This window comes from Dreissena polymorpha, chromosome 12 (genome assembly GCF_020536995.1).
Source record: "Dreissena polymorpha isolate Duluth1 chromosome 12, UMN_Dpol_1.0, whole genome shotgun sequence".
NCBI lineage: Eukaryota > Metazoa > Mollusca > Bivalvia > Myida > Dreissenidae > Dreissena > Dreissena polymorpha.
Window position 1 is genome coordinate 58649923 of NC_068366.1, and position 26960 is coordinate 58676882.

General features: G+C 32.7%; 1 protein-coding gene across 1 annotated transcript; it reads right to left on the reverse strand.

Annotated features, from left to right (window-relative positions):
* Positions 1 to 163: 163 nt before the first annotated feature.
* LOC127854295 (adhesion G protein-coupled receptor B1-like) lies at positions 164 to 26960 on the reverse strand. Its single transcript, XM_052389378.1, has 19 exons — positions 26787 to 26960; positions 26415 to 26486; positions 25876 to 26122; positions 24377 to 24443; positions 23284 to 23392; positions 23129 to 23172; positions 22672 to 22795; positions 11761 to 11864; positions 10549 to 10651; positions 10052 to 10202; positions 9828 to 9897; positions 9505 to 9571; positions 8946 to 9031; positions 8601 to 8727; positions 5048 to 5089; positions 4438 to 4506; positions 3841 to 3895; positions 3302 to 3354; positions 164 to 2917 (listed from the first exon to the last, which is right to left on the reverse strand). Exons 3-19 carry the CDS (start codon positions 26039 to 26041, stop codon positions 2654 to 2656), a joined length of 1701 nt encoding a protein of 566 aa, XP_052245338.1. The 5' UTR covers positions 26042 to 26122; positions 26415 to 26486; positions 26787 to 26960; the 3' UTR covers positions 164 to 2653.

Below are 26960 nucleotides of genomic sequence, written 5' to 3' on the forward strand. Positions count from 1 at the left end.
ACAGACAGACAGACAGACAGACAGACAGACAGACAGACAGACAGACAGACAGACAGACTGACAGACAGACAGACAGACAGACAGACAGACAGACAGACAGACAGACAGACAGACAGACAGACAGACAGACAGACAGACAGACAGACAATCAGATAGACAGACAGACATTTTATTCAGACTTATAAAACAGTACATCGTCTTCATGCTCAAATATACATTATATTCTGTCACATAAATGCGAATAACAGCATACATTATATAACATTACAGTCAATAGAAATGCACTTCTTAGCATATTTGACAAGTTGGATTCTCATCGAATATGCAGAGACTCTTAAGCTTGCAAAAAATAAACGCAGACGTCTAAGAAGTACGTCTAAATATTCTTCCTATTCAAAAGAGGTTTTACAATTTTATACATACCCAAACCAAACTGTTTGTGTCAGTATACGCTCTTTTTGGGGGATATTCGATTTTAACAGGAACTAACAAGTCTAACAATCCAAAAAAAACAAACAGGTAGGTGAACAAAATTATGCACACATATGTTTGAATCAAGGTGTAAATGTTTATATTTGAAATAATGTCTCTGTAGTACAATTGTTGTAATCTCATTCCGAAGACCTTCACTTCATTTCCTTTTTATAAGTCCGTTTTTCTCTGTATTTTTTTTGTTTATATGCAACGGAATATTGTTATAATAGTATAGTCTTTCATACAACTTTCAAACACTCTCCTGAATGAAAATATAGCGCATGTTTAAAGCTTCTTACATAAAAGCAGAAAGATTTATTCCACGTTAATTGATATCCGACTTAAAAATTACGTGGTCATCATACAACTAGACTGAATCATGATAAATATATCTAATATTATACACTCTAACTTATACAGTAATACATTACATAACTTAAGACGAATGCATACATGTATATACATGTAACTATAGACGTTCAAAGCACTATGATACATAGAACAAAAGTACATAACAAAAAATACAAATAATAGAATAATTAGCAATTTGTTCATATTCAACAACAACATATATGTTCAATATGGTTGGGTTGAAAATTCACATTTTCTCAAAATATTATATAAACGAAAGCATCAAACATTTTTTCAAATTGAAGATTTAGTGATTCAAGTTTAAGGCGAACGTTTAATTTGACCACACGATTAAAATATATAAAACGGAACGGTATAAAGTTGGCCAATAATGATGTTTTAGTGTTACTTTATTACAATCAACTTCTTTGTAATGACGAGGATTGCGAGCCATAATATACTTATCTTGTATCAATATCAGTGCCAATAAGTGTATGCACCTTATTAGTTTTAACCCTCGAAAGGTAATTAGTTCCACCCATAATTATTTGTTTCATAAATGTACGAGTATGGCTTTAAATTTGCACTGAACATACAATTTCTCTTATGAACCAACAACACTTTTTTACTGTTAGGTTTGGACGTACATGTTGTAAAGAGAGTCCGGCCAATGCCCTCCTTATTCTTAATTACTATAGCGTACCTTATGGTTACTTATGAACAAGGCGTGCATCGTTTTTAAAGGAATGCGTAGAAAATAATTTTCATATGAGTGGAACCTATATGTTAACACTCAAATGATTGAAAATTGTTATGTTTAAAATCAACTGATTGTCATTTAATATGTTCACAATCACACAATTGAAAATGTATGTGCAAAAACTTGTAGGAATAAAAATGAATTTGCTCACAGCCTCACATCGAAATGATTGGCAATCGAAACGCTATTACGTATTTTATTCAAAATTATCCGTGTTCTTGTTGCCTTTAACGACTAAATAACATTGGTGATGTGTAGGCATTTATAAAAAAGACACACACAGTGTATAAAGAGATATAAGTGATATTTTGTAGCAGCAAGCTGAAATTGTATTGTGTATATTCAGTAGTTTTCAGATACTTTGTAGTGGAATTAATATATTCTTACATGCATACTAATTTATTTGTTTTAAAGGCTTTTCAACTTTATCCTTTTCACAATTTGACGTCATTTATATATAATAAACATTTGGATGGAATCAATAAGTACATACATTTAATAAAGCAAACATAATTAGGGTTAAGATATACTAACACCAAATTTTAAATGAACACAAATGTAACAGCAGCAATTGAAAAGTCTACAACATCAACGACATCAACGATAATTAATAACGCATTTACACAAATTCAATTAACCGTCGATAAATATAACTTAATACATCTGCCTCTTTGTCGCATTTGAAGTCATTTTGAATACCGTAAATGTATGCTTTATGAGATGATATTAAGTATTTTTTCTTTAAGATAACAATACATATTATCAATCAATCAGTCATCAATCTTAAAAACTTAAAAAAAATAATTTTGGGTTCAATAATGGCCAACGCATATGGAGTCCATATGGGTTCGATATGGGTTTGACAATTTGGCAAGCCTTTATAGGATCTATCTGCGCAACATCTTTATGTTAAAAGCTTATTCATCTCCGTTTTCTTTGATAATGTAATAAGTAATAGACATTAAATATGTCGATGCATGTATTGTTTTCATACCTATGTCATTGCTGCTTATAATTATGTACTCCGGCAAAAGCATGTACCGGTACATCAAATTATATAATTTATATTTATTTTTGATGTCGATGTATCGATGTGTTTGGTTGATGGATAATCAAGCCTGTTCCATCACCAGACGCGTTACCGTTCGGATTACCATTTACAGCTGGTAATTCATTAAGATCATCCCCACATTTATTGCAGAATAACTCAATTGTCTTCTTAAGCTCGTCTTGAAATTGCTGCATATGATGAAGTGACAATTCCGTCTCAGTTTTAACTGGATCACCGTCTTTCTGTTTTTGTGCTGATTCTTCAGGAAAACTCTGTAAACACTAAAACACAACGATAAATTGAATGACATAGACGCGCTAATTTCGATATAACTGTAAAAAAAACAATTTAAATTATAAAGTAAATTGCACTCAGAAATATTCGATAACATGTTGAATTACATGCCTAACTTTAAATCGTAACCAATATACGTTAAAGTTAAAGGGACATATTTTTTTTAAAGCCGTTCAATCACATTTGGTTTTCCAATGATTGCAGTCGTTAGCGTCCTCGAATTTTGGACACTAAACATTTGTGTAAACGTTTTGAAATAAAAAGTTGCAATCGGGCGTAATTCACCCGACTCGAAACACACTTGGGGACATAAGTCTGAAGCTGTGTAGTAACCTTTAATAATTTTCAGAATGGAATTCAAGTGCTCATACCATGTCGTGCTCAGTGGAGATGGTAGGGGCTGTGATTTGCACACGAGCTTGGTCTACAAAATAATATATCGCATTAAAGTGGAATTTAACGTTGTTAAGTAAGATAATGTATGTATATTGATTCGAATTACATTAAAATGAATATCAAATCCATACACAGAGGACAACTAAAATGTAAACACAACAATAGTTGCGAGTTTATTTTTGGCATATAATCTATATATTTAATTGATTGCAAAAACATTGGGTAAGTCGTTGTTTAAATTATTTCTTTATTTGTCTATCATATTACAATCATAATTATTATCTTTCCAATATAACGTACGCCTGTTAAAATCATTAACAACCAATATGTTTGAAAGAATCGTGCCTTTGATGCATGTCACCAACTCAATGAATAAACAATATATGTTTATTGTTATATACCAAGCTAATAAAATATATAAGACAATATCTTTGATCAATAATAAATATGTTTAAAATAGTAATCGGTTGATAAAAATAAAAGTGTATAGCTCCTTAATAATGAACAACATTACCATTTGAAGATATTGAAGGCTTAACTCCTGCTCGCTTTGCTATAAACAAACTTCCCTGAAATGTGTGCATACCAGAATACTTTTATATCATTAGTAAACCAGTCAGAACTTGCTAAAAATTTTAATTATCATATTTTCTTACATTATTTTCTATTTTACCATGCACATACAATTTAAGCTACATTAAATATACTGATTAAATTAACGTCTTATTTACTTCAAAACGCTAACTTGGTTTAGCTATTTTACCAGTTAGCATTTCTGTTTTATTTGTGCAATACTTAAAATACTAAATGAAGCTAATTGTTTTTTTCACGAAATATGGAAATTGCACAACATCTTACAAATGTTTACATAAAATAAAAAATAAATGAAGAATACAACTCAAGAAACATTATCAAGAGAGAAAATCTTGTTATTATCAGATTGTATTATATGACAATGGACAACACATAAACCCCGACCCGAAGCAAAAACATTATCAAAGGTGGTGTCACCGCCTTAGTATGGTTAATCCAAAATTTTGAAGGTTTAAACCAGTGTTAAGGCATGCCTTGCCTAAAACTTAGCACAGAATTAACCACAAAGCGCAAATACCTGTGAAAAAGAAGTCGTCATCGATTTGTTTAAATACTTGATTCTTTCCTTCTTGAGTCCGTCTCTGACCTTGAGATCACAAACAAATATTGCAGAATATGCGTTTTTTCTCTCAACACATTGATCTTGTAAAATATCGCAAATTTATGTTTTGGCAAACTACGGTGAACATTTTAAATACTTAATCTAATGTCAAACTGTAAACGATTCTAACAACGTTACTGTAGTAACTTCAACAGTTATCAGGGGAGACATTCTTGTTACTTGTACTTGTCTTTCATTTAAGGGAAGTGACAATATTTGCCTAGGACAATAAATACAACACAAACACTAAACACAATTTTCCAATGAATAACATTGGAGTCAAGGCCTTGTCAAAATAATGGCGGTAAAAACTTGTTGACGGCAAGCACAACATCACACTTAGCCCAGAAAAACTCACCTGTAGATATCCATTAACCTCATAGCATCACAATTCAAATTTATAAAGCTACAATTTTATTAATTAATTTTTAACATTTACATCTCGAATACACGAATCAAGTTCAATTCAAATTGTAAAATACAAATCACATTTTATGTTTTAATAACGAAACGTAATGGTATTTACCTGTCCGTTTAAAACGCAGTTAAATACGAAGATGAGCACACCCTAGAAAATAAATATATTTATTATCGATGTTGGATGAACAAACTGGTTACCCGTATTCGAGGTAGGAATTAAAAGGGGCATTTTCACGTTTAAGTAAATTGACAAAATTAAAATAAATTGTCTCAGATTCGAAAATTTTCGTTGTAGTTGTTAGGAACAGAATAACTGAACATTTACCATGCTCTAAAATATCTATTAAATGCATCTCTTGACGATTAAAAAACCTGAAAATTATAAAGCGTTGCAACGCGGAACGACTAAGTAATTTAAAGAGTTCTGTTTTTGTCGTTACATTTTGTGATACTACTAGGATTGCTTATATAAAGTATAAAATACATCACTAATTGTATGAGAGCGGATGGACCTGAGTGGTCTAAGCGATAAACTTTTACTCCAGGGGTAAGTGGTTCGAGCCTAGTTGAAGAATACTTTTTTTTTCATTCTTTAATTTTATTCTTATTTTTTATACTTGAGCATTTTAGATCCAATGTTTACATTTATCAATATAAAGCATTTTATTGCAAACTTCAATACATGCCAAAATCTGTGAAAATGACCCTTTAAGAGTATACCTTTACACTCTTATTGTTTTCTGTCATGTGTATGATGACAGCGCTTGTGCCTTTCACGCAACAACTGAATGATTTTATAGACGAACACTCTGGGTGTCAGATACGCTTGCGCTTGTCATGAAAAGCAAGGTTTATCAAACATTCGCATGTACATTCTTTTTCATTTAATTTTTTATCGCACGTTCTTTCAAATCAATACTTGATGGAAGTAATACACTCATTATTTAAATATTAAATGTGAATACATACAGTTAATGTAAACGTTTCAAAACAATGTGTACATTTCAAAATAATGTGCAGTATTATAATGAAAGCCATACATTATCAACCCAATACAGCGTTTTATTTATCAACACAAGACAAGACTTGTCTTGTCTTGTCTTGTCCTATTTATCGTTTGACTGAATCCAGAACAAAGCACCAAACAGCACGCGCGAATCTTCTAACTAAATCTCATAATTGCATCATATTTACACAATAACGCGAGTGTCTTGTTAATTTAAATTGCAGTCGCATTCAAATATTTGGATGAATTAGAATAATACAATGTGGAATATAAGTTTTGCAATATATGACCCGTATGAAACCGGTGAGATTGTGTTTTAAATTTCTTGATTTTATCGAATAAATCGATGTCATGTAGTAGCATTTGCGGATTAAAAACAGTTTCAGTGACCTAGATGAGTGTTAAATCTAATACGTGTTGGGCATTGTTCTTTAACTTTACGAAGGAAATGGACGTCATATTTTAAAGGGTAATTTCCTTGATGAATAAGTCGTTCCTTTGTAAGTGGTTCAAAAACTATCTACCAACAAACAATATCCCGCTTACACCACCTGTACTAAAATGGTGAAGGATGATGGCAATGAACACATGCATCGATTATGTAGTAGAATTAGAATTAGAATCTCAATTCATCATGGACGCAAACAAAACTTGACGAAAATTAACATAGTAGACTTTAATCCATATGCAAACTTGGGTGAATACCGATAGAGCCAGTACAGGCTTAACATTTGTTTTTGCCAGTTATCAAAGAGAGTATCGAGGGAACTTTGTTTTCATGCTTAAGAAGACTTTTTCAGATACTAAACTTCTATAATAAACTTGCCTGACGTCGGGGTAATCATTTTAAAGTTTGAAAGGCGTTTGTGTATTCATATGACTTTTTACCACGAAGTTTTTTGTTTGTTTTTGGTCTTTTGCTTTAGTGAAAAGAAAATTTGTGTAAGAACACACCTTCTTTGTTCTACTTGAATATTTAACGTTTGGGATTCTGATTGCATTTAAATAAGGCATATAGCCATAGCCTTACATTGTTTTTGCATGAATGTGTTTTTGCATGTTTTCGGATGGCCTAATCGGGGAAAATACATATGTACACATAATTTTGATGTCTATGCGCAAGATTGGATTATGTTCGTTCACAATTTATTGTGTTTTTTTTTTGTATTAGAAATTAAACGCTTTCATTTCGATTGTCTAACCAAAACATGAGCTCAACAAATATTGAACGATATATCGAATATTAGGAAATTGACTTTGCGTCCATGAATTGATCCGATCCGCTTACGCGTTGAGGCTTGCCATTTTTTCAACTCGCGGGATGAAATCAAATTAAAAACAACACTTAACTAGTGTTTGGTGTGTGAGAAACATGTAATAAACCTGCTTGTCAGAACACACAATCAAATGTGTCTCTTTTGATCGGAATTGTTAGATGATAACAAAATAACGTTATAATAAATTAGGTGACATATTATATAAAATGCATTCATTTTATCACTTCAAATTATGCAAATGTAACGGTTATTTATTTCCAAAACTTGAAGAAATGTTATATCAAAAATGATCGTAAAAAGTCATATAAATACACAAACGCGGATAAATAGAGAATAACAGGTTACTGCCTGATCTTTTTGTAATATATCAGGCATGGCTTAGAAAAATATAACGGCGAGGCTTGCAGAGCCGTAATTTTATTCGTGCCGAGCCTGATATATAACAAAAAGGTCAGGCAGTAACCTGTTTTTCTGTTTATCATACCTCTACGTCCCCGATTTTAAAGAAATAATGAAAAAATCGCTAAAAAGCTGCAGTTTTAGCGGGAAATAATATGACGTTTGTCGTTTGACGTGTTAATAATGACTTCATGAGCACGCGCGCTTAGTAGCCTATTTGTTTTTTGCTGTTTAGGCTGAATTTTGTGTTTAAAATATATTACATCTTGGTATCAAATTGTTTGTTTTGTTGAATCTGATTCGATTTTACTAAAAATGATTGCTACTATAGTTGATTCCGAGTAATATCACCATCCTCCACACATGACTGATATAAGAACTTCCTGTTGGCCATGATATAATTTATTTATCAGGCAACGTTATATCAGGCAGATATCAATGCGGTGAGATGATAAAGGGTATAGTTAGTTTAACGGCTTCTTGTTGACTCTGTACAATGTGATACACATTCAATTAATTGATATTGTACGAAGGCATAGATGTAACACGAGCCTAATGTACGTTTACAAGGACTACCCAGTATACAATCAAGCTGTGTCAGAAGGAACCATGCGACAAATTTATCTTCCGAAAATCACTCTTTCCCCAGAACAAACACAATCTCATGAGTACACTTATATTTACCGTTTTAAATGAGGTCAGCTTGTTAATTGTCGTGCCGTCATTTTTCGTTTATTTAAAAAATACTTTACTGACGGAATATGAACGATTGCTACAACATTTCTGATCAGGTACGACACTTTTCGCCATAACTTGACATTTGCTATTAAAGCGGAAAGTGTTGTCCCTGATAAGCCTGTGCGGACTGCACAGGCTAATTTGGGACGACACTTTACGCACATGCATTAAACCCCTTTTTCACAGAGCGCGTCCCATATAATAATCACAAAGCGGTAGGATCAATCTAATAGACCAACCTGAAGTCCATTGCAGATTGAGAACAGGTATTGCATGAATGACAACTCCTTGCTGACGTACAATATGCCGAATATCCAGGAGATCCCCATCAGAGGCACCAGCACAGACAGGGACCAGAGTGTCATCCTGCAACGTACACAATACTTATTAATTTGGAATATGTGCGATTTGTAATAACAAGCGTCAATGGGTCGTATAAAATTTTATGCGAAACTAAAAACGCAAACAAACGCAATAATAAATTGATCGATTTCACAACTGTGAGCCATTTAAAGCAACATAAAACATTAAAAAAACAACAACAAAAACAAAACAAAACAACTTCTGATGTCATTTACACTTACTTGATCTTTTCTTTGATCGTCTTGTTATTCACAGCTTTAAGTGCAAACATTCTCTTAAATAACAGTATCAAAACAATGATGTTGCACTGAAATAAACAAAAATCCATAATAATAATAATATGCTTAAATCTAAAAGCTGTCGAACACGGCAAGCTCAGTCAGTCGGTAGAGAGGTGGACCGTCGATCCGGCTTCATGTTTACATTAATTTATATACCATTTTACTATTACAACTGATTGAAAGAAAACATTATTGACCAGCACATATACTACATTTCGGTACTATTAAACTCCTTAGTTAGCTAAGCTTGTTAAGGACAAGTGTGAGTATGTAATATTACCGCCGTTATAAGACTAAAGTACATTTGTAGTATTGAATACGTTTTTTTCATATCGGACAAATACGATTCAAATTAAATGTTAAGGTATATTCTTTGCACATTCAAAATAAGGGTCCATATTTACTTAAATGTTAAAATATTGTTCATCTTTCTTGTATGAAATAAATTCAGAAAACATCAATGGTATTGTCATTTAATTGAAAATAATATACTGATTACCAGTATAATAAACAATGCTGGGCCAACGAAAGCCCATCTAAGTCCAGGTAAAAGGGTCAACCAGCAGCTGAAAGAAATCACAACTTAATTCAACATGTGTTTAGAATATATAGTATTGTGTTGATGTATTATACATGTAGCACCACTGTCAGAAATATACATTCAGCATTATTTACGTTATTAAATTACCTTGATTCGATTTTGATTTGATAGTATAATTGAATTTTAAAAGTAGTTTTATATCTGATTCTGCAACTAAGACTACACAAAATTATAGACAAAGGACACAAACTTCGTGGTCTAATAGATCACTGAAAACGTACTAATTTTCATTGCCGTATCCATTTGTTTTTGTTATTGCAAGCGTTGTTCCCACTATAATGGCAGGAACACCTGTATACAAACAAAGCAGAAGTAAACAAATGTAAGAGCTGATTGATCTTAATCCACTTTAGAAATATCAATATATAAGTAAGACTCTAACATTGATTCAATAATAGTATACTAAAATGTTATAATGTTAAATCAACAAATTGCAGTGTCGTACTCCATGCAGACACTAAAATCTGTAGGAGTCTGGACTTTCGATCAAACACTAGAACGACGTCCTTCGCCATTCTAATGCCCTCTGCGAGCATAAGGCAAAACACGACCAAATAGATGTAGTGTAACGAAGCTGCAACTGCCGTACAGACAATCTGAAACACAAAGGGCACATGTTGAGAATGTTAATAAACTAATTATTACATTAATCCAGAATAAAAGGCCACAGTGAATTATATCATCGGGTGATTGAAGAAAATACAATTGTTGAATAATAATAATAATAATAATAATAATAATAATAATAATAATAATAATAATAATAATACTACTAATTATAATAATAAATATTATAATTATAATTAATCGTTCCGAATAAAGATCCGGATGACTTAAACCTTTTGTGTCTTGAAATGAACTTACTGTTCATGTTTATTTGACATAATATAGTAATTATAAATACATTTCTTGCATAGTGTGTATAATCAGAAAATTAATAACCTTATTTTCTGTCTGGTCCACTCCTGCAATGAAGATAACGTAGGAAGCAATAAGCGCAGCACTGAGATGAAGCGTGATAACCGACTTGTCGCTGCGAACGTATCTGTACACAGAACAAGTAGTATGTTGAAGTCTAAGTGAGAATATTTAACATATATTTGATTAACCCATTTATGCCTAGAGGACTCTAGCATGATGCGCGTCTCATCTGGGTCTACGCTGTTTGCCTATGCCTTTTTTCTAGACGCTAGGCATAAATGGGTTAAGTACTAATATCTTGAAGACAATTGCGATGTATATTCAGTTGAGGTTTAATTGGTCAAGATGAGTCTTGACCTAGTTATTATTGTAATTTGTACCTATGAAAAGCTACGCATTTGCTAAATTGTAAATTTTGTAGCGGTACATATTAAATCAACTGATCATTATGGAAAAAAATATTAAAAGAGAATTTTAGGACAAAGACCATCGTAAATACAAACAATAGATTATAAATGACACGTTTCGAATTCTAAGAAGAATAGACAGCGACGAAAATAAAGTAATAAATACATGATAAGGCTAATCTTGAACGACTCCAAATGCCATATTGCTCTCGGTTTGCCGAGTATACACGTCAATAAGCATACAAGTTTACAATTCCAGGATCATGGAGTTGAACCTCCATTTTTTATTTTTCAGATCGTAGATGGATTTGCATTTATCTCCTAATTTGGGGTACGACATTGTTTTTGCCCACAACATCTAGGGTCACAGAGAAAATCTTGTAGAGAATTGAAATATATGGGGTCTTGGAAGTTTTAACTCTCTGTTATAGGTTTTTAATTAACATCTCAATAGTTACTTTCAACGCAGAATGTCTTTAATTCCTTGTTTGCTTAAACATTCAGTAAAATTATGAACTTTGTTTTAATATTAAGTAAGATATTACAGCTCTAGTTTGCTACAAGAAATGACTATAGTCTTATACTGGTAAACCGTTTCAAAAAAATAATATTACGGACAAGAAGAATAAACGGCAACTTTAAAACAATATAGCGCCTTAATTTAAAAACGCGTATTCTAAGATCGTGTGCGCACGACACATGCTTCACAATAAACATGGTTAAGAACGTAATGTCAAATATGAAATACAAAAAATAATAAAGCCATCATTTATTCCCTGGAAGGAAATCGGCTTAAAATCATTAGCTGAATTTCTGAAATACATACCTCCAAAGCTTTGCGAAAACTATGATCATCAGTAGTAGGCAAAATGCTGATACCGACATTGCAACAATTGACAAAAGACGTAAGGCAGCGGAATTTGCTTCTTCCTAGAAACATAATTGTTTAAACTTTACCGATACATACATGGATAGTTATTTTATTGTGATGACCATAATATACATGTACTTTGGAGAATCATGAAGTAGAATGATATTTTGTATTTCTCTTAACATGTGTATCCAAGAAGAATACCAGTTGAGTAAATTTAATCATATTTAATTAGTAGATTAATTCTTATTTGATTGATAATCTTTGTTACTAAACTTATAACTACTTTGTAATTTTTACACATACGTTACACGATTTCACAAACGTCCATTCTGAATAATATTTGAAGAGCACACTGAACTATAACAAAGGTATATTTTATCGAATAAAAAAACAAATCATGTCACCAACTTGATTACAGTTTTTATTATGGTATATTTTTAGTTTGTGTTCTCTTATAAAAGTAGTGGATTCACAAGAATATCTTCCATCCTGATAGATTTTCTGAAGTCTCAGTATTTACGTAATGGTTTGTATACTCCGTTTCTGAGCTCTGTAATTTACCTTGACATTTGCAAGATCCTACATGTATCATAACAACTTAGTCCGCACAGGTCTGGGACGACACTTTACGCACATGCAATCGTGTGAATCGATTCAAAGAGTTTTGAGTAAAATTATCGTGTTTGAATGCGTCATTGTAATATGGATATAAATTTGAAACGGATGTCATTATAACGCTTCCTATGCCCGGGCTTCAATGAATATTCAAAATATACAATATAGTTGTACAATAATACATACTAAATTGTATTATATGTACATGTATATACAAACATAAAGTTCACGATGTGACATACAAATACCACAAAAGGCTTGTTTTCGTAAAACTGATTAAGATTTGTTGACTATGTTGACTTCGGAGTTTAATTGGTGTAAACTGACTCTCTTCAAACATGTCTTGCGTGTACTCACTCCTCCATAACATAGCATAGGACCATACACAAATTAATACTATTTCTGTGTCAAAACTAAATAGCTAACATATTTTCAGATGTTGTTTTGAGTTTGTTCGATTTACAAAGAACCGGTCGTTTTAAGGTCTTTATTCCATATAAAACTGAAAAACAAATGAAAAGTGAGCCATTGCGCTTTCAGAACATAAGATTTTAAAGTTTTGTTACTATTTAAATGTATGCAAATCATGTGACCACTGCGTCATGGTAAGGTTTGACTCCAGCTGCATGATCTGCTTACGAAACGAAGTGAGGGGCTGGCACTTTTCGTACGAACAGTTGCAATTTCTTGGAGAGAAGACGGGCGCCGAAAAGAGTGACTTAAGTCCATTTAAAGGAATAAATGAGGATAAAAGAATATAATACAAAGCCGGATCGGTCGGGGCCCGGAATTTACAACGCACTCCAGTTCAAGTATCAAGTGTGGATGCAACAGGTAAGCTTTTAGAGATGAGCCATCGATAAATTTGGCAAGAAAAGGGAACAACCATAGGAACATAAAAGTAAGAACACCCCAGGCGTGCGGCAAGATCCAAGAACTGACGCACGAGCTGAAGCGCAACCGCCGGAACATCATCGGAAAAGCAGATGTCAGATTGGTACTATTGGTAAACTCCAAAACCTGAAAATGAACAAGAGCATGCGTGAATGGAGGTCAGCACGGAGAAGTCGAACATCATGGTGAATAGCACTGAACATCACCAGTGCAGACATCACCATGAACGGTGCGAAACTGGAAGAAGTAACCAGCTTCAAGTTAATGGGAGCAACCCTATCTAAGGATGGTACTTCAAACGCTGAGGTCCGAGTAAGAATTGCAATTGCGACCGCAGCGATGGCCGGACTGAGTATGCTGTGGACAAGCAACTCCATCAGCTTCCCCACCAAGTACAGGTTCTACAAGTCCCTTGTAGTCTCCATTCTACTGCACGGTTGCGAGACCATGTCAATGGGTTAAGGATGAGAACTCGTTCGAAGAAAACGTTTAAGCACATCACACACGCAATAACAGACGACAGACAACACGGTATCATATAAAGCTCCACATGAGCACTCTGAGCTGAACCATTCTACATCCAACATGGTGGGTGTAAACAATAACATTGATTTCTTCAAAGTCAAGCCATTAAATCTTATTATTCGATATTGTATTACTTGATTTTCTTAAGCAAACAGGTCTACGTATTGCAAATGATAGAGTCTGTAATAGTACAGGTGCGTATACATATGTGGGCAGTGCAGGTTCGAGTGTAGTAGATTATTGTATAGTCGGTGAAAACATATTACCACTTTTTGTAAACGTTTATATACATGGGTCTATATTGTTTCTGACCATTTTATCATAGATTTTGCCATTCAGGGGCAGATAAATCCTGATGATATTGATTGTAATGTTACAACTGAAAATCAATTAGTCATACAAAGTTTTATTAAAGATGGAATGCAGATAAAAAGATGTTTTTCAGGGATCAATATCCAGTGATAGTTTCAAATGTAAACTTTAAGATTTGAATAGTAATATTGATTGTATTAGCTTAAGTGAAGATATTGTTAATTGTATTGATAGTTTTGTATCTTGTATAGATAATGTATGTAAACCACTATTTGGTAAAACTTCTACATCGAAAAATAATTATGAAAATCTTAAGAACAGTGGTGCTTCTACTACAGCATCATTTGTATGTAATGATGTTTGTAAGGCCAACAGAGTCGATTTTTATAGAAAACTAAACCATTATAGAAATCAAAGCGCTGAAGGCACTGAATTTGTTCGCTGTTGTCGTCCTTGGTTAGCTTGTGCGCATTGCACACGCTAATCAGTGTGCAAAGGCTAATCTTATTTGACATGCATTAAGCCCCGTTTTCCCTGAAAGCAGCCAATATGTACAGATTTCAATGATAAATACTAGACTGGCCAATGTCGACTTACAAGCTGGTAAATACACCCACTGCAGTAGTAACTAGTATAGCAGACGCCCCTAAGCATTAGTCGTCTGCAGTGCAGACAGGCAGCGGTAATCGTTCCTAGCATAGTGAGTTACAGTCCTTAGCGTAGCTAAGCTAGCTAAGCACATACTGATTTGCAAAACATGCTCTGTAAATTTAGTCGGCCGCTAACGCGACCAACTAAAAACCATAGCGATGTTAGTATAATTGAAATGTTCAAGGCCAGAAGTGTATACAAAAAGAGTATTAGATCATTTAACTATAAACAAAATAAAATTAAAACACACAAGTTATTGTCTGCAAGTTTCAGTAATGCCAAAGAATATTGGAGAATGTTAAAAGAATGTAATTCACCTAAGGATCCGAAAGGTATATCTTTAGACACGTTTTCTGAATATTTTAGAGCTATAAACAACCATGATAGTATTTTTTTCAAGCATACGAAGATGTAATTGATTTCACTAATAGAATTGCCGAAGATGAATTAAAAATTATGTTTAATGAGTTGGATATGCCATTTACATATGTATTGAAAGGTATTTCAGAACTAAAATTGGGGCGAAATGCAGGGCCCGATTGTTTTTTAAATGAATTTGTAGTGTATGGTAAAAATGTATTAGTTGAAAGAATTGTGAAACTGTTCAATACGATTTTAGAATGTAATTATTTTCCTTCATATTGGAGTAAAAGCTACATCGTACCTATCCATAAGAAAGACAGCGTGTCAAATGTTACAAATTATAACATTACTTAGTGTTGTTGGAAAATTATTAACAAGACTTATAAACACAAGACTTACACATTGGGCAGAGGAAAACTATATATATGTAGACTCTCAAGCTAGTTATAGAGCTAAAATGGGAACTAGGGACAATATCTTTGTATTACATCGTTTAATTACCCATATAATTAATCAAAACAAACAGTTATTTTGTGTTTTTGTTGATTTTTCTAAAGCGTTCGATTATTTGGTTAGACCAAACATTTGGTACAAATTATGCAAACTGGGTATTAGAGGTAAGCTTTTTAATGTTATCAAATCTATGTATAAGCAAGTACTCTCATGTGTTAAACTAAATTGTGAAACTCGAGATATATTTGAAATCCTTTTAGGAGAACGTCAAGGCGAGTGTTTAAGTCCTTTTATCTTTGCTAGGTATTTAAATGACCTAGAAGATGAATTTTGCTTAAAAGGTGCCGAAGGTGTTGATATTGGTACTCTTAAGATGTTTCTGTTAATGTATTCAGATGACATTGTGATTTTCGCAAATTCGGCGGAAGAACTGCAAAACAATCTAGATATTTTATCGACATATTGTAACAGGTGGAAATTAACTGTTAATAGAGATTAAACCAAAGTACTTATATTTAGAAAAGGTGGTAGACTTCCAAATAATCTAAACTTTTATTATGATGGTAGCCATATAGAAATTGTGAATAGGTATTTTATCTCGGTATTATATTTACATCGGGAGGTTCAATCACGGAATCACATGAGACATTGTTCGGTCAGGCTCTAAAAGCGATTTTTAAACTCAGAAAATATTTGTACAGTTACGTAAATATTACTGTTAAACATATGTTAGATCTCTTTGAAAAGATAGTTAAACTAATACTGTTTATAGTGGTGAGGTTTGGGGCTTTGCTCGAGCAACTCCGTTTGAAAGAGTGCATACAAAGCTTTGCAAGTCTGTATTAGGTGTTAAATGTAGCACTCAAAACAATTTTATTTATGGTGATTTTGGCCGAATGAATCAACATTCCCACAGGCTTGTTTGTATTGTTAAATATTGGTTGAAGATCACTGGCTGTGGTGATAGAAAATATGTGTCGTGTATTTACAATACTATGTTAAATGATATTGATTATAACCCACGTAAGCAAACTGGGCTTCACTAGTTAAAGATACGTTGTGTATGTTAGGTTTCTATCATGTATGGCTGCCAACAGTGTTGGAAATAATAGCCAGTTTATTAGTGTATTTAAACAACGTGTTAAGTAAATATTTGTACAGTAATGGCATAGTAGATTGGAAAATTCATCTAGAGCGATATTATATAATACTTTCTGTAATTTCGAATTTCAACCATATCTAAAACATGTAAATGTTAAATGTTAAATGCTATAGAAATGCTCTTACAAAGTTACGAATGTCATCACAAATATTAAATATTGAAACAGGTAGATGGAATAGAACGCAAAGGAAACAAAGACTATGTAACAAGTGAAATAAATTAGAGGACGAATTTAATTTTTTTAAGTGTAATCTATATGATAGCGTACGAGGAAAATATCTTAAGCAGTGTAACCGTCATAGACCAAATATGTTTAAAACTTTTAAATATCTAAAAATTGATTACAAATGATAATTGTGAAATATTACGAAACCTAGCTGTGTATGTAAGCAAAGACTTCGAATTGAGAAAAGCACATTATACAATTCATTAATATTTTTATCGTTTATTGCAGCTTCAATATGTGTATATAAATGGTAACCGTATCGTTTTCATGCCTGCATCATTATGATTATAGAGTTTACGTAGATATCATAGATATTACAACATTGTATTGTACAACCTAGTATGAGTATACATAGTTAAATATAAAATATATACATATAAATATAGATCATATTGGTAAACAACAACTGTCTGTATACGTGTCATGGTAAACTAAATTTAATAGCAAAAAGTAGAACATATGTATAGTATAAACTATATTTCACCATCAGTTTCCTGATTCACTTGTCCGTATATCAAAATTGCAAGCGGTGTTACTGGGGTCTCTGCATTTCAAAAATATACATATATAATTATCCAACACCATAAAGCCAAAGTAGTCCGTGTCATATGACTACAGACAAATTTTAAATTATGTACATAGTGATCTATAAATAAGATTTGTTTTTAACTCATGGTGATGTATACATTTTGTATAGTATTAGAGTGGTAGGATCATATGCATGTAAAAGATAGATCCATTATTGGATGTAGTGATGAAGCAAGTTGAATTATTTCAGTAGAGTATATTGCAACAAAATGATACAATTTTATTTTGAACCTTGAATCTTAAAACATATCAACTAAGTCTAGCTGTTTTGGGTATTCCGAACCATTCATTAGAAAGAGAGAAAACTCTTCCGTTTGTTATGAGAATGATTGGAAGAGTAAGCTTTCATTTCTGCACTCGTTTTTCTAATAACCGCCATATTTCGATTATAACTGGGTCATTGATGAGATAGCTTATTCAAGTTTCATCACCTATCACCTTAGATTTATTGTACGTATGTTTTTCAATCACTCTATGATAAAAGAAGTATAATGTAATTCATATGTAAATGATTCTCAATTTGTATACTAAATAATATCTACCTTCGCAAAACAAACTTACAGCGAAGAGTATTACTTATTATTGAAAATGATTAAAAACAAATGTACGTGTTAAACACTTGTGCATAGTGATACGATTCGTAGCTTGAACATATTTGTACAATCATTGTAAATTAGAAAGATTCTTTAGAGCTTGGGCCTGCAAAGTGAGTTTGCTGAACAAATTCATATTGACATAAACCCATGACTTAACAATGGAATATCATAAAATGTAACGAACAAATCTCCTAAGACTTTCCTATATTTTGTTCGGTAGGTCAGTCCGTGGATGGAAATACACATATATTTAACACTCAATATTAAATGGAAATAACCTGAACTTGGCTATTCTTCAGTAATAGACAGGTGTCAAGGTAACAAGTATCTTACGAAACATTGTGTTGTAATCCCGAGATTTAATTGACTGAAAGCTAAAATGAAACAAATTCAAACATTAAGGATTTAGAATTGCTGTAATATTAGATTTGCATAGTGAGTATGATTTAATCTTTAGAATGATATTCTTTACAAATATAAAGTAGTGTACATATACATACCGTATTTTTGTTTGTATGTTTTTTCGGCGTAAGCTGCATAAGCCAGCTTTTCACCTTAGCCTGACCTTTGTAAGTGTCCAATAAAATTCCAATAAAATTTCCCGCGGCTAGGTACGAATGAATACACTTCATTTATTCCATTGGCTGATTTGAGTATACCACCAGAACATTGGAAACATATCCGCGTCTTTGTAACACTGTTTTACTGTATGAAACAATTTTATCTCGAATGAAAAGGCTTAATAGAAAGAACAGTTTTACACTCAATTCTCGACATCAATACAGTTTGTGCGTACACCTTTTATTTTCAGAGTATTACCAGCGCAAGAGCGTTTATACTTAAAAGGCTATGTTCTCATATTTAGTACTTACTTCCTTATTCCTGTCAACATGTTAACATGTAAAAGTATAAAGAGCAATGGAAGCGAGGCCTCACTTTAAAGCATTGCATTTCAACCCGCGAGGTATATCGGGTCAATTCGCGGACATTCAGAGTTTATATACAGGTCATCACCGGAGTTGGCGGCCAGTAAAATAATCGTTATATAATAAAGACGCTATCCGTGAACTAGGTGACCTGGAATTTTCTTTAGACCAGAAATATGTTAAATGAAGATATTCAGCAATATAATTATGGTATGTAAATAATAGATTCTTAATGTGTTTTCAACAACACAATGATAAATATTATTGTTGATAAATTTAACAATAATTATTCGTCCATATTGCCTAATGTACTAAAGTGATATTATGAGCATGTAACAGTTTATAGGTGTCTATCGCAACCGTTGATTATTTTTGATGTTTCTACTTCATATACACTTATATTAATTAATGCAGCATCATCATACTAAAACAATATACCAGAAAGAGAAAAATAATGCATTTGAATATCAACCGTACTTTCGTTTGACAACTGATCATGCGTTTACGAGTTGAACCTAAATTTAGTTTTAGTGCAGATTTGTTCATACGACACAAAGACACGAAATTGTTTTACGGATCATTTCAGCTTACAGGACTGGGTGGGTCACGTAAGAATATCGAATATAAAATATATTTTTATAAACAACTGGTAGCAAGGTGAGTTGCAGATAATTAATCAGTAACCACATTTTAACTAACTATTTTGACCTGTTAATTCTTTTTAGCTCAATTCAACAGTGCAAAATGCCCATAATATCACTTTAAGCATTAGCACGATGATAATTGATACTGTTAATAATCGAATCAAAAAGCAATGCCCGACAAACCACTAAAACAGGTTTGTTCGAAGAACGCGCCTATAAATACGGATACTTCTCGTGTGGCCGGTTGACTCATATGTTTAAATTTCACTTCCATTCTTCTTTTGGTTTTCTGTTTTGTATCTATAGGTTTATGACCAGCAATATGTTATAATGTAAAATAAGCCGCGAAAACTCCCCGTAACATCCCGTACTGCGTGTGATGCAGCTAAGAACTGCACAGAAAAAGACATTCGCTATACTTGATCTCATTCATTAAACTATTTACGCCGTATATCTTTTTTTAAAGATATTTCTTGTTTATATTAACATGCTCTATTAGCAAATTTGTAAATGTATTGATAATTTGTAAATACACGGATATGAATATTACATCATGATATGTATTTTAGCACTGATTGTCGCCCAATTGTAAATTTATGTAGATATAACATCATGTTGAACAAGGACCATACAGGTCTATTTCAATTGTGTATATATGTATATGTATTTTTTGAAAAAAAAGTTCTCTCTCTTCAACACCATTATCGATACCGAATTAAGTGGGTAACATGAAAATTCAAATAAAACTGCATTCATTTGTTCTATGCTACATTAAAATCGTAACTTGGTATTAGTTATATATCAAACACAATTTGGAATTATGTATTGTTATACCAATCCCTGATACAAAGTAAAGATGGGTCATCTAGAATTCCCATAGGTGTCTGTCCGTCTGCATGTCCGTCCGGTTGTCTATCTGTCTGCTGTGGACACACATTTATCATGAGGTGTTTGTCAACACATTCAAACGTACCACATTCAAACTTGCTTTGATTGTTTAAGTATATATGAAGTTGAGCATGTGCTATTTGTATTGTCATAAGTTAAAATAACAAACGTAAATCCCCTTTATAACTTTGATTTTGTTTATATGTTGTTATTTTTACTAAAGACTTTAATAGCCAAATAAGCATTTAAAAACGTCAAGTAGTATTTTATTTGAGATTAAACCTTGCATATTTGCTGTCTACACAGTTTCATTAGAATGTCCGTTGGGTCGAAATCCGCAATACCAAACGGTTATAAACGAATCTGGGGTAAAAACTGGTCACACCCTAGTGTCCAATCTTGGTTATTAGCTTATGGTGTGGCTGACTTTCGGGAGAGTGGTGTCAAATAGGTAGTTTCTGGCTGATTACTTTAGCTTGCATTGACCAATCTTAATGAAACTTGAGATAGAGCAAGCTTGCATTGACCCTAGCTTGGTACTATAATGGGGGGCGTGCCGGTTCAAGGTCCAGATTACTGTTTCTAAAAATAGAATACGACTTAAATTGGATGGATATATTGCCCTGACATATTTTGTGTAGGTTGCTTACATGAAGACCTAACTTATGATTGCATGTGTGGTCTGTTGGGACAAGGTCATTGTTGGTATAAAAAAACACAATAAACATTGTGCTTCAGATCAGTAACTTTAGTTTCCATTAGCCAATCTTGTTAAAAGTTGGATATAGTAGGCTTGCATAAAGATCTAGCTTGTAATTGGCGTTTCAAGCTAATGTCGTTTTTGCTAAAAAGATAAAATAACAAAGAGATTCTTCTAAAGTCTTAAGTTTTGATGCAGTAATCTTGTGATTAGGTATAATCTTGTGCATAGCTTGGAATTGGAATTGGTGGCATTCGGGTCAAGATCATTGTCACTGTAACTAAAATGGAAAAAGGTTTCCGGTATAAATCCTTCAATTTGCATTGGCCAATATTGATTTAAATTAAGATACAGCAAGTTTGCATTGAGATTCTAGCTTGGAATTGAATAAAGGACGTGTCGAATATAGGTCAATATTAATTTCAATAAACATTAAACATAGGCAAATGGTTTATTTTAATAATTTGAATTCGGATAGAGGTATTGAACTTAAAGTGTGTGTTTACATTTTGTGTGTAATTTTTGTTTACCTTATTGGGGGCTTGTAGGTTCAATGTTAAAATTAGAAAAAAACAGTTTCCCGTGATTAATTTGATTTTCGCTTAATGTATTGCACTGAAATTTTTTGCTTCAGTTGCATACATGCAGTTTGTTCTAAATGCTCAATGTAGTAATTACTTTAACTAGATAACCATAGAAAAGGAATCTTATCCATAACTTGAGTTTGAGTGAAGATATTATGAAGAAATTTAGGAAGCTTACTTGTCAACCATTTGTGATCATTAGGTCAAGAACAAGGTCTCTATAATAGAAAAAATAACTGTTTCATTTTAATAACTTGCGTTTTGATGCGTTGGTATTGTTTCTGAAATGTTTTGTGTTGATAGCTTACATGTGGAATTGACTTAGGATTTTGTCTTGGGCCATTCTTATTCGTCACTACTGTGACAATTTATAGTTTTATACTAATGAATATTAGGTAAAAAATATTTACTAGAACGCAAAAATGTGTTTTATTTTATTGGTTCTGTAATTTTGATTTCGGTTCGAAGTGTTTTGCCAGGTTGTCGGACCCATTGGCTGACACTTTCTATACGCTTTCTTGAAGTTTGTTTTGAAATTACAGCAATGTTTCAAAATTCGTTCAAACTGTCATGCGTCAAACAAGTTCATTATTGTAGAGTGCTAAGATACACTCTAGGTCCTCACATAATGCAGCCTCTGTTTAGAAATATAAGGCAATTTTTAGAATACCGGAACGATGAGTATCATTTTTATATAAAGTGTTAAGTTCCACAATGCTAGTATATTTTGTCTTACCTCAACAAATGGACTCATGAGGACAGCAAAATGGGTGAGGTGGTTACACTCACAGACAGTTATCGTTTCATTGGAAGATCGAACCTTACATCCATTGCTTGCCCAGGAACCCAGCTGGTCAGTGCTATTGCACAGATATAAGAAAATCAAACTAGGAATAAGTTATATGAGTGCCATGTCACGCGGCTAATCAGTACTATAGTACAGCTTACAGATATAAGTTTTTAACTAACCCTGGATTTAAATAAAAAAAACTTAGAGTGATATTCTTATCATGTGCAGGAATACACATTTCATGATGGTTATTTAACGCGGAAAACTGTGTTTATAACTCAAAATATACAATTGACGAATGATAAAACAATTTTAAACAGTACTTGATTTAGTATACAAATGGGTGTTAATGTATAGCTGCCGTTGTTTTGATATCTTTATTGGTTCGTAAAAAGCAACCTACCTTGTAAACCTCCAGAAGCTACATACAGCATTTGTCATGTTTGTCTGCAACGACAAGGCACACATAAAAAATGACAAACAGGTAATCCGTATGCATACACCTAATTGTAATACACTTTTGTTACAATGTATTGAAATATGGTGTTGTATGTTTACCTTCCCATGTTCAAACGTCAGGATGATTGGGGAGGCCAATTCTGACGAATTGTTGGAAATCGAAACAGAAATGATAGGGCCGTTAAGCGTGGACTTGGATGCGTAAGAGCTGCAAAAAAACACTATTGATTACACGTGCCTGTAGAAGTACATGTTGATATTGTGATTACAAAAATAAAACTAGTTAATTAAAAAATATATTTGCCTGATAAAGGTATTTTACATTTTTCAGCTGGACATTAAGTCAGTTTAAAACATTTGTTTTTCTTTACATATACGCACGTTCCTATAAATTCCATTATTTAGTTTTTTACCAATACAATTATCTTTTAGCAATCAGACAATGGTAGATAAGTATAGAACTTTTAAAACAATGATACAAACTGCTTCAATTAAATATTTCCAACTCTACACTGTCGTTATCAATTAAGCCTTGTTCTGAGAAAACTGGGCTTTATGCATGTGCGTAAAGTGTCATCCCAGATTAGCCTGTGCAGTCCGCACAGGCTAATCAGGGACGACACTTTCCGCTTTTATGGTATTTTTAGTTTCCAGGTAGTTCCTCCCTTACCGAAAATCAAGTTTAGGCGGAAAGTGTCGTCCCTGATAAGCCTGTGCAGACTGCACAGGCTAATCTGGGATGACATTTTACGCACATGAATTAATCAATTAAGCGCATGTACATAACAGAACAATATCAACATTTGTATCTATTTTACAACGACTACACATCTTCATGCGAGTGAGGAATGTATCACGAAGCTCACTTGTTATAATTATCACAATAAATATATAAATGATCGTTTCTAAAAGCCAGACCCATGTGCTAAGCAACATTTATTACAAAATACCTCGAAGACAATACTTATATTTTTGTAAATTTTGTAGCGTACGAGCCGTCGATGCACACTTTTAAGCAATAACAAGATGCATTCGTTAATACTTTTAATAAAAAATGATAGTACAATTTAAAGAAACGAATATGTATAAATATTGCACAAGTCTATTTAATCGTTAAGCTACGGAACAACCGATAATATCAGTTATCTGTATTGTCGTAAACTGCACAGTCTACATGTATAACGTGGCATACCTGTTACTTCTAGAAGGTAATATGGAGGTAATTTCTTTGAAGATCACTATCGTTACATCCGCATCACCTATTAAACAAATTTCGTTCAAGTCATATAGTTAAGATGTGCCGGTAATACACATCGATTAATAAATTTCACAATTTAAATCGGACAAATCCATAAATCGGAGAATGTTATTTTTACAAACTTACGATTTTAATACGTGTTAACATGTTAAAAGAGCGTATAGATCCATATTAACAGATGTTATTGTTTAAAAATTGACAATAATAAGATTGCAATTGAATCTGAGAGACAAGACTTTTATATTCTTAAAAGAATATAGGTAAGTAGCAATATTCATCAAAAGAATTTACAGTCGTTTCAATGAAACTAATTGATCTCTTATGCAATACGTATATCTATAATTGTCTTTAAAGTAGTTTAACTTTAAACACATGTAAAGTTAATGGTATAAAATAGGATAATAATTCAATATTAAAGTCGAGTTCAATGAATCTTTTTAATTCTTAGATTTTGGACGTGGGCGATTCATTTTCAACTTAAAATTTAATAAAAACTTAATGTTACCAATTTTGATATATGATTTGTATTATTTGAGCATCCAAAGAACTTATAAATGACAAAAGCACAATTATTGAGGAATTATAGCCCGCGACTTATTACAAACTATGCCATTTTAATGTGAAAAACAAAGCTCCAGATGTATATGACAAAAGGTTAAATATTGATCTTCATGTGTAGCTCATAGTATATCCACTTATGAATTAAACATAATATGCCTGTTTTAATGTCAACTTCATTGTTGAGCAATTATTTGCCTTACAGTCAAAACATATTATGTTATCTCTTATTCTTAATTAACTTGTTGCCCACTGTTTAAGCATCGAGACCGTTATATCAGCAAAAATACACCAAGGCCAGTCTTGTGAGAAATCGTTATGAAGGTCCTTCACGTAAAGGTAATTATAGTCTAGGAGATCCTAATTGTGTGTGCGTCATGAACAGTAAATGTGACATTTTTTTCCGGCGTAGTAGGCAATATCTTCATATGTAGAACAGTTTAAGATTGCTCATTAAACTATGAAATCACACATTTCATTGTTTTCAAGCGAACTGCTATCATCCGTTTTATAAGTTTTTGCATACTGTATATCTGTATGTGTCAAGGTTCCATGGTACGCTTGATTTATTTATTTATGTAAATAATAGTTGATATAATCGATTAAAGGGTACATTTAATCACACAGTTTAACAATCTTACGCATGTAATCTCGCCTTTAGCAAATGAAACTATTTCGCCCATATCTGTAGGTTTTCATCTGTTCAGAGTGAGACCATTTTCAAACAAATAAATAATGTATATTTGACATTCAAATACAATGTTGTTGGATGCGTAATTTTGATGTCCATGATTTCAATTTTTGTAGTCGTAGACCATTACAAAAGGATCGGCGTGTTACAATATACAGCAACAATATAAATATTATATACATACCTAATGTGCTGGTGTCTAATAAAATACCACTCTTTGATTCCAGAATCCATTGATGCTTTTCGAGACTGTCGTGCAGAATTTGTAGATTTGGAAATACTAAGATTCCCGTTGTTGCTTTGTGAACCCCAACAGCTAAATTCTCTTCAACAATACTAGCGTTGTTCATATCTACATCTTGTATGCTCTTACGAAGAACGTCGCCAATTTTGTCGATGAATAACAAAAGTTTTTCTCCAGTTGTATTATTCTGTAAAACGATCTTGTTTTTTTTATTTCGATTAAAACTTTAAAGCAAGTCGTTGGACTATATGACCATTTACTGCAATTATTTACGTTGAAATATGTATTGTAAATATATATTATTGACCTCCAAAGTAAAGAACCATAACTTACACGCTTTCACCATTAATGAAATTTAAGATCAGTATAAGTTTGGTAAGGGATACATTCTTTGTGTTTCTGTATACATTTTAGAACCTGTAAGAACAATACAAATAAAGCTTGTGACACATTTATAGTAAATACACGTGCACAAGTACCGATTGTTCTGACGATTTCCACGCGTCTTCGTTTTTCACATCTACGATTTTGCTTGTAATTTCAACTAATGTCTACAAGAAATTAAACTATTATATAAGAAAGCAAAACAAAATATCCTCCCCCACTGAAGCAAAACATTAACAGCAAAAGCGATGACAATATTTGAGATAATTTCCATTTGTTAGATATAAAAATGTAGATTACGTTTCCAGACAAAGCACGTAGAAATACCCTAGCTTTTTGAAGACGTTATATCATTCTGCCTCCTTTTTTTACAAGGCGAATATATAAGCATTAATGAATTTATTGATTTTGTAAGAATATAAACTTTATCTTATTATGGATAAGAAATACTACTCCAACAATGTAACCTTAGCAATTTCCAGATTATTCAACCCATTGCTGTTGAGAAGGTCCGCAACCCTGTCCACAGAATATGTAAGCGTTGAAATTTCTGCGGTCGTCAGTAGCTCTGTAGAAGTCACATTCGAAATACTGGACAGCACCTCTGTGGCTTCGGACAAACTTACGTTTTTGTTCAGGGA